General features: G+C 42.9%; 1 protein-coding gene across 1 annotated transcript; it reads left to right on the top strand.

Annotated features, from left to right (window-relative positions):
• The first annotated feature begins 23 nt into the window (after positions 1 to 23).
• Positions 24 to 16,628, top strand: MPG (N-methylpurine DNA glycosylase). Its single transcript, XM_050905768.1, has 6 exons — positions 24 to 206; positions 1,026 to 1,134; positions 4,754 to 4,901; positions 5,239 to 5,464; positions 8,900 to 9,104; positions 16,076 to 16,628. The coding sequence occupies exons 4-6, from the start codon at positions 5,243 to 5,245 to the stop codon at positions 16,468 to 16,470; spliced, it is 822 nt and encodes a 273-aa protein (XP_050761725.1). The 5' UTR covers positions 24 to 206; positions 1,026 to 1,134; positions 4,754 to 4,901; positions 5,239 to 5,242; the 3' UTR covers positions 16,471 to 16,628.
• Positions 16,629 to 16,658: the final 30 nt, after the last annotated feature.

The following is a 16,658-nucleotide window of genomic DNA, read 5'->3' on the forward strand; positions in this document are numbered from 1 at the left end:
TTGAGTAGTTTGGCCTGAAATAATCTGTTCTGTTTCCCTCTAAGTCAAAGACTTCTCATAGGACTTTGCACGGTCCTCCTTTGTAAAACTGCATGTGGAGCAATTTCTTTCTCTGAGCCTGAGCCTAGGCTGGCTTCTCAGGAGGAGGTGTGAGAACCCTCTGCTTCCATGCTCGTGCAGGGAGCAACTCCAAGATCCTTTTGCAGGTAAATCTTTGTGTCTTTGCTGTTTATGTTTTTCTTCCTAGTCTTTAAGTTACTGGTACTTCAACGGGGACTCTTAGGTGGAACTGTCTTTATGGATATTGTTCAGATGTTTGAGCATTTGAGCCATAAGTTTTCCTTTTTGTCAATGCATTAATGAAGGCTTTGGTGAAACATCTTTGGTCATTGAGTCAAACCCCCATGCCAAAACTAAATTACTTCTCATGCAATATTAAGATTTTGGGAAGGAATGTGTTTTCTAGGGTGATTTTATAAGATGGGTACCTAAGACTTAAGTGTAACTAGTTCTGTATCCCCTTATATAGCTCTTTCAATATGCTTCACAAATCAGGAGTGTTCTCACTGCCGTCATATAGGTGGAAAAGAATAAGGCTTAGCTCTTGGATGATTAGCCCAATATACCCAACGTACATTTGCTACAAATAATGTAGATAAAGAAAAAACCTGAATTGCAGATGATTTTGAATCCTTATGTCCATTTCCTGATCAGTGTTTGTGGCCTCTCTAAATGCTGCCTTGGTTAACTAAATGCTGGCTTGGTTAACTCAAATCTCAGGAGGCTGAGCTAGCTAACATCCATTGTTAGTAGTCTGTTTAACTTGTTTGCTTTCATTTAATATGCAAGTTTGGCACTCAGTTAAAAATAGCAGCTAGAACGTTGGGGGGGGGAAACCCCAGAACAAAACAAAATGGTTTAAGAGAGTCAACCAAAACAGAGCATAATTTTGCTGTGAAGGCTTTTTGGGTTTTTCATGACTTTTCATCACTTTCCCTCATTTTTATCTTCCTTGTCCTTTACAGAAGGATAAGTTTCATTCCAAAAAGCTCAAGATGTCCAGTAGGCAGTAGGAGTGATGACTGGAATTGCAAGGATGTCTTGCAGGAAATGACATCCCTGGCACTCAGTAAGGTGAATAAAACCATTCATTTTGCCATACTTTTGAGGTATTAGTAGGATTGCACATAGTGTCAAAGTCTGTCTGTGGAGAGATTGACTTAATATTTATAGTTATAGTATATTAGCTCCTGCCTGCACTCTTCTTTCAAGAAGGTTTTTTTTGCCTGCTTCTCACACTGTTGTCCGGGAAGCTATACATTATTAACTTACTTCTGGTTACTAATAGGTTAGACTAGACAGGAAAGGTGGATGGAAATCCTTCTTGCTGCAAACTCATTGAAGGATCTGGCTTAAAATGAATTGTCTATGTAAGAGGTTATGGAACAAATAGACAACAGACAGGAACAAGTTGCCGAACCGGATGAAGCCCCCAGGGATGGTGCTGCTGACGATAGTCTCAGCAGCAAATGTGTCACTACTTTTTAAAGAAGGTTCTAGAGGAAATCTGTGGACTGCAGACCTGGAAGTTTGACCACTACCAACTGAATTAGTAGAAAACATCGCAAGGTAGAATTATTGGACACCTGCATAAGTATTATATAGTGGGGAAAAGCCAATGTGGCTTTTGCAATGGAAAGTGATGCCTTAAAAAAAAAAAAAAGTTGGAATTCTCTGAAGGTCTGAATAAGCATTTTGAGAGGTCTGGCTTGCAGTCTGTACTCAGATTTCAGGAAGCTTTTAAACAGGAGCCCTCACCTGAGCAGCCCTTGACATAATAAGGGAGTTCCCTGTCATAAACAAACAGTTGGTGCAAAGATAGGAAAGAGGATGTGAGTAAATGGGCAGCGCTGGTGGTGGCTGGAGGTCACCGTTGGGGTGCCGTGGGGATGTTTTGTAAATGACCTGGAAAAACAATGTTTCCAGCTGGCTTTACATTATTTGAGGTGGTAAAGGAGAGCGCTGAGGGTGATGAATTGCAAATGTAAACTGATTCATATGGGTGGGGAGCAGTCCTAATTTCACACACAAAGTGAGTGAGGTTTTGGAGCCGTAATGACTAATACTGTGAAGCTTTCTTTGTCAGTAAAGTCTCAGTTTGGATAGTTTTACACAAGCTCAGGGAAGACTGCATAAGCTCACAGTTACTAAGTACACAGAAACTGTGCCTGGTTCAGAAGGTTCTGGTCTACAGACATGGAGGATGTGTGGAGAAGCACTGTCTGCTTATCCTGTTCTTCCCTAGACTCCTGCTTTTGACCCTGTGCTGGAGAGCTGGATACAGGGAGAGGTGTCCTTTGGTCTGACCCAGCATTGACCGTTCATATATTCCCACGTAAAATCTGTACAAATGGGAATTGGTATGAGGAATTGTCTCTCCAGAAGTGGCAATGTGTTCTTATGTATGCTTCTTAATCATGCTATCAGAAAGATATATGTGCCAGAGGAAAACTTTGCAGCTGCAGGTATCTGAACCTGTGAGCCGAAAGTACATGCAAATTACTGGTGGGATTTTTTTTTTTACCTCCTTTTAGTGAAAGCTCATTAAATACATAAGGAAATACCTACAAATGCAGTCTTAAAAGGATTAAAGAAGCCTGTGTAGACTCAGTTGTGCCTTGACTACAGGGTGTATCTGCCGCTGAGCTGTATTTTACACAGATTTTCAGTATCTTTCTGATTCTGGCTTGCAGGGCCCCTAAACACTTGCCTGAGACTGGCCGAGCAGCCCTGAACACTTTAGGCACTTGTGCAGACTTATTCAGCTCTTGATCTTCCTTTTCTGACTTCCATACTTTTTTGTGTGTGTGCATGTGTACACACATGTGCCTAACAACTTGTAGCTAGTTTACAGGATTAGTAAAAAGCAATTAAACCCACAGCTGATTCTTATTTGAGGCACAGAAGTAGAATTTTTTACTATACAAGCAAGAAAATCTAGATAGAAATGAAGAGTTGCAGAATTTGTCTGTAGACTTACATGTGAAGAGATCCTGTCTCTTACTTCCCAAACACATAGGGTTTGGGATTTGTATGTACAAGCAACATCCTTTATAGAAAGTGTAGACAGGCTTTAAGGCATAGAGTTTTATGTTTCATATCTTGGTGTGAACAAGCAGGGAGACAAAGGGTAGACTGGGATTTTTCTGGATTTCTGAGATGACGGTATTGCAGTCCCCTCATCCTGCATTTTTGCTTTTAAAGCAATCGCATTTCTGTATGGGACCCATTTCTCATGACTATAAGGCAGTTTCCTACTGTTGCTTCTAATGAGAGTTGAAGATGCTGAGATCTGTCTAGGATCAGCCCATAGCAATGAAATTACAAGTGCCCTAAGGCTGCCAGTATAACATTTACATGAGAGCACTTGCAGCTTTTAAGAATTACTTAATTGGAAATGCAATGGGTGCCAGGCAACTCTGATCCTGTTTCTGATGTCGCATTCCATAAGAGCACCAAATTACCAAATGAGTTAATGCTCCACTCAAATTGGCCGTGTTTTCAGCATGTCTTTATGTATGGCTGATGAACTGGAAGTTCCAGTTAATACTGTCAGAGAAGTCTGGAGGTACTGTCTTCAGTGCAAAGCATTCCCTTGACTGAGTCTTTTAGAGGGTCAGTCTGATTTGGGGAAGCGTGCCTCCTCCAGCCCTTCCCTCCTGCAACCCTTTTCCCTATTCGCACCCTTTCTCCCAGACAGGACTCTCATTTGCAAAGGCCACCAGGCAATTCTGTCTGAGGCAGGCTGGTGACTTCTGACAAAGTTTTTAAGAATTCCCAGCAGGTGAAAGCCACAGTTCAGAGCAGAATACCTGGCGTGGAGCTGGCCATTCTATGGCAAGTCTCTGACATTGATGAATTATTGCAGTAAAGAATTACATGTTTAGAAAAAAAATGAAAAAACATCCCACCTCTCTGCCAGTCATGCCAGCGTGATTCCCCCCCCGCCTATTTTTATATGTTTGTGTCTGGATTCTTCTGAAGTGAAATGTAACACTGTTGGGGAATTGGCACTGGTGATCCAGAGTGTAGCAATGCTGAGTTTGTTTCAGTGTAGTTCACGGAAACTATTGCTGGTGGATCTTTCTTTGTGAGAAGCATCAGAGCAAGATAAAGATTGGTTTTGATGGTGAAAGTTTTTGTAGTCATTTTTAAAAGCTGATGATCTGGTGAAAAATGAGTGGCAACGGCTACTTAATTATGTATATACTTCCCTTGCAGGTTTAGCTGTATATAGGATTCTTTCTCCATTTCTAATTATGTATGATGTTGAACCTTTGCTTTTTTCCCTTTTATCTACATGTGGTTGAATTTCAGAACTGATGAGGCATCTTCTAAAACCTGGTGGCTTTGCATTCTCTTGTAAGAGTCCTTTTTTGAGGCTGACACTTTCCAAATTTAGTGCCAGTGGGGGAATTTTAAAAGTTTTGTTTCAGCTTTTTGTGTATTCAGTATAGGAAAAGTGCATTCCCCACTGTTTTCATAGCCTTTTGTATAAAAAAGGCTAAAGAGCATCTCCAGCAACGCCCCAGCTGGGAGATGGTCTTTTGCTAGACCAATAGAAAACTGCAAATTATTCTTGAGTTTGAGCTAATGATGCACTGTTGGTATCATGATCTCCAGCTCCAAAATCTCTTCGCCTACTTTGAAGTGTTTTATACAGTGAATAAATGAGTTTGTTCCTGTTTGACAGGTATAAGGACTGCGGCACAGAAAAAGAAACATTAATTTTTTGAAGCTCGCATAGTAAATTGGTGACAAACCTAGAAGAACAATTGCAGGTTACGTAGTTGCCTCAAATACATACTGTTGACTGGAACAGACTACTCTTCATCTTTCTGGTAGGCTGAATTTAAAGCTTGTTTTGTGGAGGTTCTAACACAAACATGTCTACAGCATGATAAACAAGTTTGTCACTGTGACTGTAAATAGGGCATCTCCCAACTCAAATGTTTTGTGTCCTGTGGAGTTTTAGCTTTTTAGAGCCCACTATTTGCCTAGCCTGATGTAGACACAGCTAAATCTGTCACCTGCTTCTGTAGTTTGCCTAGGTTGTCCAATTAGTTATAGCTCTCAGATTCATTGTTGTGGAGAGATGTGTGAAAATAAGAGTTTGTGGAAATGAGTTACTTTAAAATAAGCTTTATATTCCTAATTATGTTTATATCCATTTTCTAGAACTATGCCAAGAAAAAGAAAGCTGTTGGCTCAATTAAGTGCTCTCCAAAGCAACTCCGGCTTCCCTCCGTTTGATGCTTTGGAGAACCTGAATGCTACGCCTGATGGGGATTCTTCTCCAAAAAGCAGCAAATATTTTGCGATAGAGAAAAAAAATTCTTCCCAGCTAGAAGCAGATTTTTTCAACCAGCCCTGTATTAGTCTGGCCAAGTCCTTTCTGGGACAGGTAAGACATGAACACTGAGATTACTGTACTGGAGCATGTGCTAGCTAATAACTTAGTGTAAAAGGATGAAATTCTTTTTTTTGCCATTTGACTCCAGGGTTTTGCTATTTTAGGAATACAGCGCTCATTCCTTCTCTTGTTAAGTGCAGTGGAATTTAAAGACTAGTAGCCAAAGCTATTTTGGATGAAGTCAGAGGAGTAATTTTTCAGGTTTAGTTTACTGTCACATTTCAGAATTAGTTTTTTTTGTGGAGTTTTTCTCCCTTTTTTCCTGGTTTACTGAAATGTACTTTGCTGTTTGTGGTTTGAAGGTTGTTTCAGGCCCATTATTTTCCTCTCAGGTATTCCTTTATTTGTTTTTGGCTCTTGCTTAGCCCAGTGGAAAGTAATGCTCTGCAGTCAGCAATATGTCCTTCTCTGCCTCCATTTTACTGTCTTGTGATGCTAATAGCATGGCAGGCCCTTGGCCTTTCTTGACCAGTATCCACTGTCATAGTGTACTCGAATATTTCATTCTTGTCTGCAAGTTCAGCAGACTGCTTGGTCCTTTTATGCTGCCCTGTATGCTTTGAAAGTTGTATCTCATACTACCTGCTCTTATTTTTGCTGTTCTGAATAACAATAACAACTGATGTTATCAGTACATATGGTGAGCTCTCTAATGATCACCTTTCTGAGGTTATTAACACAAATATGTGAGGCAGCACAGGCCCTAGTGTGGAGACATTTAGGACTCCATGGTCCCACAGTTAAACTCTCTTCACTCCGAAAACTGCTATTCCTATCTTTTGTTTCTGAGTTTTCAAGCCATTACTTGTTCATGAAAGGACCTTTGAGAAGAAACCTTTCATGAAAGAAACTTTGAGGAATCTTTGGACCTTGTTGAAAGCCTTTGGAAATCTGAGTCGGGGAGATTAAACGTGTCTCTTCTGCTTAGTGAGTCCTTCAAAAAAACTCTCCTGCTGTTTCCATGGGAGGGAGTTCCTCCAGTGTTTTCCCTATGAAAAGTTCCAGTCTGGGACCTCCTAAACGCAATTGCAAAATGTGTTTTTAGTTTCACTGCTATGGTCTTATCTTCTCTGAGTCTTTTTTCATACCTTTATTGTCTGTAGGGTGAACAGACTCTCTGGGTTCTCATTGGTTTAGATAACTTCAGGAATTTGTTCCACAAACTGTTGGTTTTGGCCTGTCTTGCTGTGTCTAGCTTTTTTTTTTAATTTTCTAAGGATACTGTCTTGCTTGTAATTGACGCCTTTGCTCTGCTTTTTAACCCTGCTGGGTTTTTTTTGGTGCGACTTAACCTCTCTCTGATATGTCCTGTGTGTTTGCTATCTTTGTAGACATCCTGCTAGCGGCTTGCCTTTCCAGCTTTAACCTTTGGCTGCCTCTTCTAAGTTCTTCCTAACAAACTTCCTCACTTTATATAGTTTCCCCTTTTTGCTGGTAAGCAGAACTCTGATAGATTATTTTTGGACCTTAACGCTTGTGGAAGGACACTGAACTTTATACTCATGGTCATGATACAAAGTTGTTTTTCAGGGATAAGTCTTTGGAAAAGACTTTGCATTTTGCTCGGGATCAGTTTGAGAGTTTAGTCTTTTCTTGTGAGATCCCCGATTACTTGCTCTGCAAAGCATTTGATGGTGTCTAAAGAAACGTAGCCTGTGTCCAGTCCTACTGTGATATTTACTTGATCTACATGAGGATACCTGAAGTCTCCCCGTACTGATGCATTTTTTTGTTGTCTTAATGACTCCGACATCCCACTTACCCTGGGCAGATGATATTTTAGTCCCAATTCTGTACTTTTCCTATTTAGGCCTAGAATTACAAGCCAGGTGACTTCTATCTTAATTTTAGATTTTCTTTAAAGTATAACCCCTAGTCTCCCATGACCCAGGCTATTCTCTCATTTTCTTAGAATTATAACTATAATGGTAATTTAGTGTTTCATTCATTATCTTCATTCTGCCAAATTTGGGAGGCGCCTGGTATATTAATATTGCTTACCTTAAACGTGATACTTGAGTTCTTGGAAACAAAAAAATACCCGAAAACATGTACGCAATAAATGGCCTCTCAGAATGAACTGTCATTAACATCCTCAATGAGAAATAAAAACTGTAAAATAGTTTACTGTGAGGTATTGTGAATGATCACCATTTGTTAACGGTTTTAACTGTGAATATTTGGTGTGTCTGAAGAGTCAGGGAAACGCCTGCATGCTCTTAAAATCATAACCATTGCATTTCATCATATTGAAAGAGAAACGTGGCCACATGGGTGTGCTTTTGGGGCGTTTACAGGCAGTTGCTAAACACCCGTGCTTTTCTGAAGTCACTGCATTTTTCATAAAAATAATAAACTGATTGTTTTCAATAATTTGAGAAGTGCTGTAGGGAAACTGTGATATGCTAGAGTTGTAACATTTGAAACTGGCTTCTGGAGCATCCATACTGGATCAGGTCAATAACTGCATTAGCAATCCAGCACAAACATCTGTTAGGAATTAAGCTTTGTTTCTTGAAAGTCATTTTTGAATGGCTGGTTTTCAAATATGGAAGCGCTGAATATAGTATAATTAAACTGATAGCTGTTGCCTAAATGAGACTATACTGCAGTATTTCTTAAACACACATTAAGTAAAATAAGAAGTTTAGAAATCGGGTCAAACCACAAAAAACTCTGTACGAAGTTTAGTGATTGTTTTATTTTTAAAGAGAATCTTTTCACTGTCATTTTTTTTTTTTTCCCCCCGCATCTGCTTTGTTTTCTTTAAGGAGGTACCAGCAGCAAGGAACACACTGTAATAACAAAGATCTGTTGTTGTCTGCCTGAAGCCAATTCCCAGCTCTCCTGCAGTGCCCCTCTCTGTGGTGCAGAAAATACAGAAATAGCATTGATACTCACTCTGGTCATGATTATCTCTATGGTTAGGCACTAGGACTTGTTTGAAACATCTCTGTGGAGAGAGAGACTATCTAATCATAGTAGTTATTTAATTGTGCCACTGTCATATTTCTTCTGATCTAAAGAATATATATTCATGATGCTTCAAGGTTGATATTGGTGGTGCTTTTTTGCCTTAAAGCTGGTGGATTGGGGTGGAGAATACAGAAAATAACCACAAAAGCAACTCTGCACGCTTTATTGTGTCTAGGATCATAAATTGGTTCTTTATGATACTGCCACATCTAGTCACTCCAGGCATTTTGTGGGGTGAATGACAGGTAGGAACTTCTTGTACTGGGCTGTGGCCTGGACAGTAGAAGCTGAAAAAGTTCACGTTAGCTTACAGACTGGACTGCTAGATGGAGAGGAGAGAATGTAGTACCATCAGGTCCTTTCTTCTGACTTCTTTGTTGCCACAGCTCTTGCGCTCTGGTTATTTTGAACAGATAGCTGCTAACTGATGCACTCTGACCTCTCTTTCAGATTTTAGTTCGCAAACTTCCTGATGGCAGAGAGCTCTGGGGGAGGATTGTTGAAACAGAAGCTTATCTGGGTGGGGAAGATGAAGCTTCCCACTCAAAAGGTGGGAAGCAAACTCAACGAAACGCGGCAATGTTCATGAAACCAGGAACTCTGTACGTGTATCAGATCTACGGGATTTATTTCTGCGTGAATGTTTCCAGCCAAGGTAAGTTGAGGCTGAAAGAGATTTAATGCCTACAGCATAGGGCTGATACGAGCTCCCTATGGGTTCTGTGAAGTCAATGACTTGCTGTCATAATCTTTCCTTGGGACCTGGGTTTTGCCATTGTGAACAGTACGTAACTGTGGACAGACAGCGTATTAACTTTCAACATTACAAGCAGGGCCCATCTCCAGCTGCACAGTGAGCAGCCCAGTGGGGTTTTCGTCCCAGCTGTGAGCTGTGTGAGCTGTTCAGGCACAGAAATAAAGACTAAGGACTGGAGGAGAGTCTTGATAGGATGGAGCTTTCAGTTCTGATGACCTGGGCTGCTGCCTTATTCATGTGATTCAGTGAACTTTGTTCCTCGGAAGTGGTGATGTAGAAGTAAATTTGCAGTCCAATGACAGTCTAAATCTTGGTGTTTGTTGTCGTAAGAGACAGAAGAGTTTCTTCTCATCTTTATCTTCAGAAGCTGTGAATGTTGGGGAAAACAAAAAGGTCTCAGATGTCCTAAGCTTAAGCAAGGAGTCAGTGTAGGAGCATTTTAGCTGCTTTGCTGTATCTTAAAACAAATAAACAAAAAAAAACCCAAATCAAAATATCCAGACTGTTACAGAATCTTCAATCTTCTTTTATTATTCTCAAGATAATATAATCAACCCCTAATCAAATTATTCTGGAATTTACTGAGACTCTCCTTCCACAGCTCCTCTTAACATGCAAGTGTTACTTCTAAAACTTGGGTTTTTTTCTTTCCTGTAAGAATGACAGTGTTTGCCTTGCAATAAAGCTATTGGTTAATTAGACACCTTGAAATGGCAGCAGGTATTTCTTAGATAAATACTCATTTTGTGAGAAAAAAACTCAAAAATAATTTCTTTTTTGCCATTTCAAAGATATAGCTTAAAAAACCCCACCACTTGTATATTCCTAAGTGGAAAGCAAATGTTGTAACAGTGACCATTAATCCTCAGGTTTTGGCCTTTGGACAGGAGCCAAACAGAGAAACGGTGCCAGGTTATACTGTGGAAGAAGAGCCTGTCTTTCTAAATGGAGGCCTGGAGTCTGGTGGATGAACACATGTGAATTTCATTACGTTGTCTCTGCCAAATCTGTTCAGATAATGAAAGCAGAATGGTTCGTTATTCAGGATGGGATTCTTAGTGTTTGAAATATTAGGAATAATAATTTTTATTAAAAAAAGATGCTTAGCCTTTGAATTCTAAAAAGATGTCTTTGAAATTTATACTTTGGGAAATTTTCCCTTTTATACCTGTGTTTAGTTTTGTAGCAAATCAGTTAGAGCTCACTGTTGTGATGGATTTAGTTGGATTTTTTGTTATAAACTTATTCTCCATTAGCCTGTCATACATGCAGCTATGCTGACACCGAGCACAGCTATCACCATCAGCTTTGTCAGGAACGCACTGAAGTAAATAGCATGGCTGTGCATGTTGTGTATCACAGATGCATCTACGTACGCAGGATTTACTCCTTCTGTATATTTGCCCATGTGCAGATGTGTTGAAAGAAAGAATTTGAGGAGGAATTGTACCTGAGATGCTTTTCTCATCTTAACATAGATGGAGAAGCAGCCTGTCCTGTCATTTAGTCTGAGGGAAAGACTGAGGAAGTTGTCTTTCATGGTGGCACTTATGCACCTGGGTAGAAGGCAAAAGCATTTCATTCTCTGGATACGGATAGATCTTGGAAGCTTTGTTTTGAATCTGGCTGTAGCTGTGCAGAAAACACAAGGAAACATTGGCAAAAAAAACCATCTGTTGTGGCATAGCTTGGTCCTTCTTATTAGCACAGACCATGCTCTGCTTATAGCATGAACTTCCGATGTAATAGGTTTCATCGTCTTTGTGCAGGGAATTTGATGCAAAATATCTAAGTACTTGAGGGTCTCCCTGGGAATGCTGCAAAAACCTGAGTGACTCACCAGCAGACTATAAAAGGAATATGAATATATTATTTCTGAAGGTGTTGCTTGGAAAGACTGAAAACAAATTACTGAGAGAACACTAAATGCTTTTCCTTTTCAAAGGGCACATCTCCAGTGATGTCCCAGAGCTGCATCACTCTTTCCTTGGATTTTGGCAGGGCAAAGCTGCAGAGCACCAGGAGTTAAACTGTGGAGAACATGGAATGATTGCATCTATTCCCATGTATTATGTTCTGCCTCCTGTGATCTCCTGGGATCTTTCATAGTCTCCCCTCAACTGTCTGCCAAGCTGAAGGTTTCTAGTCTGCTTAGTTATTCCTTCCTTAGGCTCTTGCTCCAAAGCTAGTCCATAACTTTGATCATGCTAGTTGCCTGGCCCTGAATCTCTTCCAGTTTTGTTATCTCTTTCTGTAGATGGAGGGGAGGAGCAGAACAAGTCTAGACATGCACACAAATTTCAGGACAGCAGAGCAATTTGCTTTATAGGAGTAGTTGGGGTTTACATCTGGGAATACTGTATGGCATTGCTGCAGTAAATCAGAGCAGTGGAGAAGGGGAAAGGTCTTTGGGGGTTCCCTGATGTCTTCAAACACACACAAATTGACCCCGTCTTAAGCCATTTCAATTTTGACCTGGATGCATGTTAGCAAAGTTCATACTGAATGACATGAGAATTAGGGGAAAACCTGAGGTTGATTTCAGGAGAAACTAGATTTTCCAAATGACTCTTGAAAGGTATTTCTGTTTGGCCATTGGGTGGTTTGCATCAAAACACTCATGGAATCATACACTGATTTTTAACAAAGCATTTATTTCTGGAGACTGTTGGAACAAGCACATAGATTTAACTGAGATCTAGTGTGGTTTTAGGTGGTTTATCAAAGTTAGCACAAACTAATAATCACAAATGAACTCTTAGCTGGCTTAGATTAAACTATCTAGTTTTGTAGTGTAGCAAGTCCTTGTGCTGCTTAAATTACAGATCCTTGTGGGAGGAAGGCAAGCAGTTCAGAGAACCAGTATATCCTCTTAAGTACTGGCAGGGACTGGTGTCCTGCTGCTTCTCAGACTCTTGAACTGAGTGACCGTAGAGCTGATTTGAGCTGCTAGCTTAATGAAGGCAGCTGTCCTTTTCCTGGAGAGAGATCAGAGTGCTGCACTGTCCCTGTGTTGCCTGTGCCTACCTTCTTGGCACAGACACTGCACAGGGCTGTCCCAGACAGACACGCTGTTGGGACCAGGCAAGCAGCATGAATTGGACTGTTGCAGCAGACTTTGTTTTAAAAAGCAGTTTAACACTGACTTCAATCATGCTGGGGCCTTCTTGGTCCTTAATCAGCTCAGGATCTGAGGCCTATACCAGATGTGCAAAGCTTTATATGCTGTTCGTACTTGCTCCCATCTGCTTAGCTTGTCAAGAATGGGGTATTTGGCTCATGAGACTCTAGCTCTTTAGAGACCTCTTGTTTTGATATGTAACCACGTAGCATCATCTGTTTTAACACCATGTGGAATAAACCTTCTCTTCTGTTTTCTCTATTTGGCTTATGCTAGACTTCAGGCTCAGTGGTATCACTTGGGGATAAGAAAAGGTGTGTCACCAGCAGAGCTGTGCTGGCAGAGGTGCTTGGTAGAGCAGCTACAAAAGCATAGACTTCACCCTGAGAGCCACCACCACTGTGGTGTCCTCAGCAGGATGTCCCCAGCCCAGCCTGATGCTGCCAACAGACATCAGAAGCACTTCAATTGTAGCATGTTGTTTTGCCACTTTGCTGGGGCAAGAAGTTGTGGGTGTTAGTGTGTTCAGTCGAGTTCACTTGACTGTATCTTTGTGTTCATAAAACCATAATGAGTTGAAGGGTGGGCTCAAATATTTTTTGTCACTGAAGAGGGGGAAATCTTTGTGCACATCACTGAGATAAAGCTGCATCGTGGGATTTTACTGTGAGAGGTCTTCCCCTCACTGGGTCAAATACTGCTACTGCCTGAAGCCATGGCAGGCATGACTACATTGGGTTTTTTGGAGAAATCATAGATGATAGAGGAGGAAGAGTTTATAGAAAAAATATAACCAATGTCTTTCAGTGTGCATGAATCCTACAGTATATCCTGAGCAGCACAATAATCTTAGTACAAAGAGCTTTCCGTAGGGTTAAGAGGGACGTTGGGCTTCCCTCACTTCAGGAAGAGGGTAAATGCCAGTCAAGCTTCTCTTTGACGTGATTTGTTTCTCTGGAATTTGCCAAGGTGTGCATTTTGCTGCCAGATCTGAAAGAATAGCTTGTAAAATCAAGATCCCAGTGATGCTCTACCCAGGCCCAGGGTCACACTGCATGGCCTTCCCCCTAACTTTCGGATCCTAGACCAGGACTTTGAAGGAAGTGTTTCGGGAGCAGTGAGTCAGACAGGCGGAGAGAGGAGACAGTTTTATTCAGTGGCCAAGAACTGTTTCCAAGAATGGGAGCTGGAGCCATTCCAGGGAAAGAGCAGCAAGCTGCGCAGTGGGGGTGTGGGACTTCCCTATCGTTCTATGATTTCTAGCTGCTCAGGGAGAGAATTGGCCTCTGCGTTGTTGTTAGATCCCAGCTTTTAGCTCTGAATGCTACTCATTATATGGAGTGACTCTTAGGCATGGGAGGTAGATATTCAGCATCTCTGGACTGGTACTGCTGCTGATGGTGCATCAGTGGCCGTATCGGTGTTGGGCAGATGCTGAAGCCAGATAACCCCTGAGAGCAAACTGCTGCAGGCTGCGGAGAGGGAGGAAGGTGGGCAGGCTGAAGCACTCTGGCAGGCAGGAGTCGAGTCAGAAGGATTCAGCTACTCTTTAGTAGTTAAAATAAAACTTCTGATGTGCAAGTATGCTCAGGAGGACCCGAACATCAGCCCAGGGGTGTGGGGACAGATGGGGGCAGAGAAGGCAGTAGCTCATCGTGGCATCCCTGCACTCTTATCCTGCCTGCTGTCTCCACCTCTTCCCAAAGCTCTTGTGGTGTTGCTGTCACATTCAGGGGCTGCTGACTCTGGGCAGAGTGTGGTGTCTGTGTTGCACACAGCTAGAAAGAGCATGAAAACTTTCTGGGGAAATACAGAAAGAGCAGCCAGAGACAGAAATGCCAGGTACCCCCTGCCACGGCTCTGCCGATGCTCTGGGAGCACCTGCAGTTTCTCTGAGTGCTTGTCTCTTCACATGAATTCCCAAGGACTCAGTTCAATTCAAGTGTATTGGTTTCCACTTGCATTTGTGATGGATGAAAGCAAGTAGTATAATTAGTGATTGCTCAGAATCCCACAGTTGTTCCTGGCGAGTGAGGCAGCATCCCAATGCGAAGGATGTTTCTTTGTGCATGGATAAAAAGCAGAATTAGAACATGGAGCATGTTCTTAAAAATCTAAAATGACCTTTGAGCTCTAAATCACTGTAGTACAGGGAAGCAGCTTTTGGCTGCCAGATTAGCATCAATTCCCTTCCTTAGAGAAGGGAGTGCCTGGGAACAGATTGCTGACAGCTGTTGGAAATAAGTCTGTTGACTTCACTGAACTGTACTGAGGGCAGCGGGGGCTCCGAGCAGGTTCAGGGCAATAGGCACACCTCACAAAGCCAGAAATCGGGTCCTCAGTTGATAGGCTCAATTGGGAGCCCAGAAGGGTAATTTAGTGTGGGATTTGTACAAAATATGAGAGGGAGAATATTTTTGGAAATCGCAGGTCCTTAGGGATCTGTCAGTGCCTACAAAAAAAGCCTTTGCCAGGCGTGAGCATGGCTCCAGATGTTTGAGGCTGGAGAGGGAGAGGGGATTCTTGCGGAGCGGCATCACTGAGCATGCAGATGCTGGCGGGGAGGAATGCCGTGGGCGGCCTCAGCACAAGGGGTGCTGTGTGGGGCAGCACACAGACCGCTTTACCAGGCTCTCTCCTCGCCCACTCAAGGTCATGAGAAGACCTTCCTTGCTGTCCAGTGGAAAATACCAAGGAAGTGTTTATGTCCCGCTTAGGCTGGAGATCCTTGTCGCAGGGGAATGTCTGTGCTCAGAGCTGCATCTTTGCTTCACTGTCACCAAAATCAGGGAGGGCAGCTGGTTACAACAGCTGTGGGGAGCTGGAGTTTCCTAAGGCTCCTGACAGGGTAGCAAATCACATTGGAGAGGAGAATCTGTCATTTTTCTTCACTTCTTACCATAGACAGGTCTTCTCTGCTGAAGTGATGCTCCCAGGGCCGTGCATCCCACAGCCAGACTGTGCAGCCCCGTCCTGCCCTGGGTCCCTGTCTTGCGAGAGCTCCCCTGGCACAAGAGTCTGGATCGCTCTCTGTTGTAGCTATGCGGTTACCCAAAGCCATGGTCATCCCACCCGCTGTTACACCTCCAAGTGGGTGTTTGAATTGGTAACGCCTGCAGCCAGGGCTCCCTCAGCAGCAGCAGTACAGACAGCGGCTGCTCCCAGTGCCTGCAGCCCCTTCCCACGTTTCTCTTTGTCCAGCCTAACTCTGCAAGCTGCCTCTTTTTGCTGGCAGCATCCAGACTCATTCCTCCTCTCCTTTCTTAGCTGGAGTTCTTGTAATTATAAATCCACTGGGATTGGGAGCAGCTTTGGATAGCTATGCCAAAACTGAACTGAGTGTGTATTTATTCCTGAACATTGTGCTGACATAAGAAAAACCTCTTGCCCTCTGGCAAGCCTTGGAGCAGCAGCTAGACTTAGTAACATCAAGAAGTGGGGTTGGGGAAGAGCAAGTCAGCACTGATGACTAAAGGACACAGAGCTATGGGACACTGGACGTTCGGAAGAGGGAAGGGAGTGCACTGACCATGGGTTAGCGTCTGACTCCAGCGACTGGCACTTGAAGTGAAGCAGCCCGAGAGAAGGATAGACCCTGCGGTTGGGTGCTGCAGGCAATTCCCTGCTCCGTCAGGCTAAGCTGAGCCACAGGCTCAGAGCTGAAGGGCTCCTGCTGGCGGTGGGGCTGAAAGCTGAGATGTTCTTGACAAACAACCCTGTACTAACACGTGGTTCTCGTTCTGCACAGGGGAAGGGGCTGCAGTATTACTTCGCTCTTTGGAACCTCTTCGGGGTTTAGATGTGATGAGAGAGCTGCGCAGTGCTTCAAGGAAAGGACCCACAAAGCTGCTGAAGGACTGGCAGCTGTGTAATGGGCCCTCCAAGCTCTGCCAAGCATTTGGGATTGATAAGGCTTTTGACCAAAGGGACCTGACTCAAGATGCAGCCATCTGGATGGTACCTGGACATGACCTACCAGGGGAGCAGGACGTGGTAGCCACAACAAGGATTGGAATTGGCAGCAGGGGAGAGTGGGCACAGAAACCTCTCAGGTTTTATTTACGAGGAAACAGATTTGTGAGTGTTGTAGACAAGAAAAGGGAGAGAGAGATGGCAGCAATGGGACACTTCTCTTGCAGCTGACAAGTCTTGCAAGTGTGCCACCGACCAGGACTTGAGCTGTGCTCAGAATAGCCTCAAGCTATGTCATGGCAGCAGCTAGGGCAGACAGTGGCTCGGAGGTTTTTAACAATAAATGTACTTTATCACAATGAACGGGGCAAGGTGGAATTTTATTTGTGGGGCAGACTGGCCTGGGTCTCCCAGCCAGA

Source organism: Gymnogyps californianus, chromosome 15, assembly GCF_018139145.2.
Source record: "Gymnogyps californianus isolate 813 chromosome 15, ASM1813914v2, whole genome shotgun sequence".
Lineage (NCBI taxonomy): Eukaryota > Metazoa > Chordata > Aves > Accipitriformes > Cathartidae > Gymnogyps > Gymnogyps californianus.

Bases quoted from the DNA above. Each gene is read 5' to 3' on its own strand.
- MPG (XM_050905768.1), top strand. From the start codon at position 5,243: ATGCCAAGAAAAAGAAAGCTGTTGGCTCAATTAAGTGCTCTCCAAAGC. The intron at 5,465-8,899 runs GTAAGACATGAA...CCTCTCTTTCAG, and splicing joins CCAAGTCCTTTCTGGGACAG to ATTTTAGTTCGCAAACTTCC. The intron at 9,105-16,075 runs GTAAGTTGAGGC...CGTTCTGCACAG, and splicing joins CGTGAATGTTTCCAGCCAAG to GGGAAGGGGCTGCAGTATTA.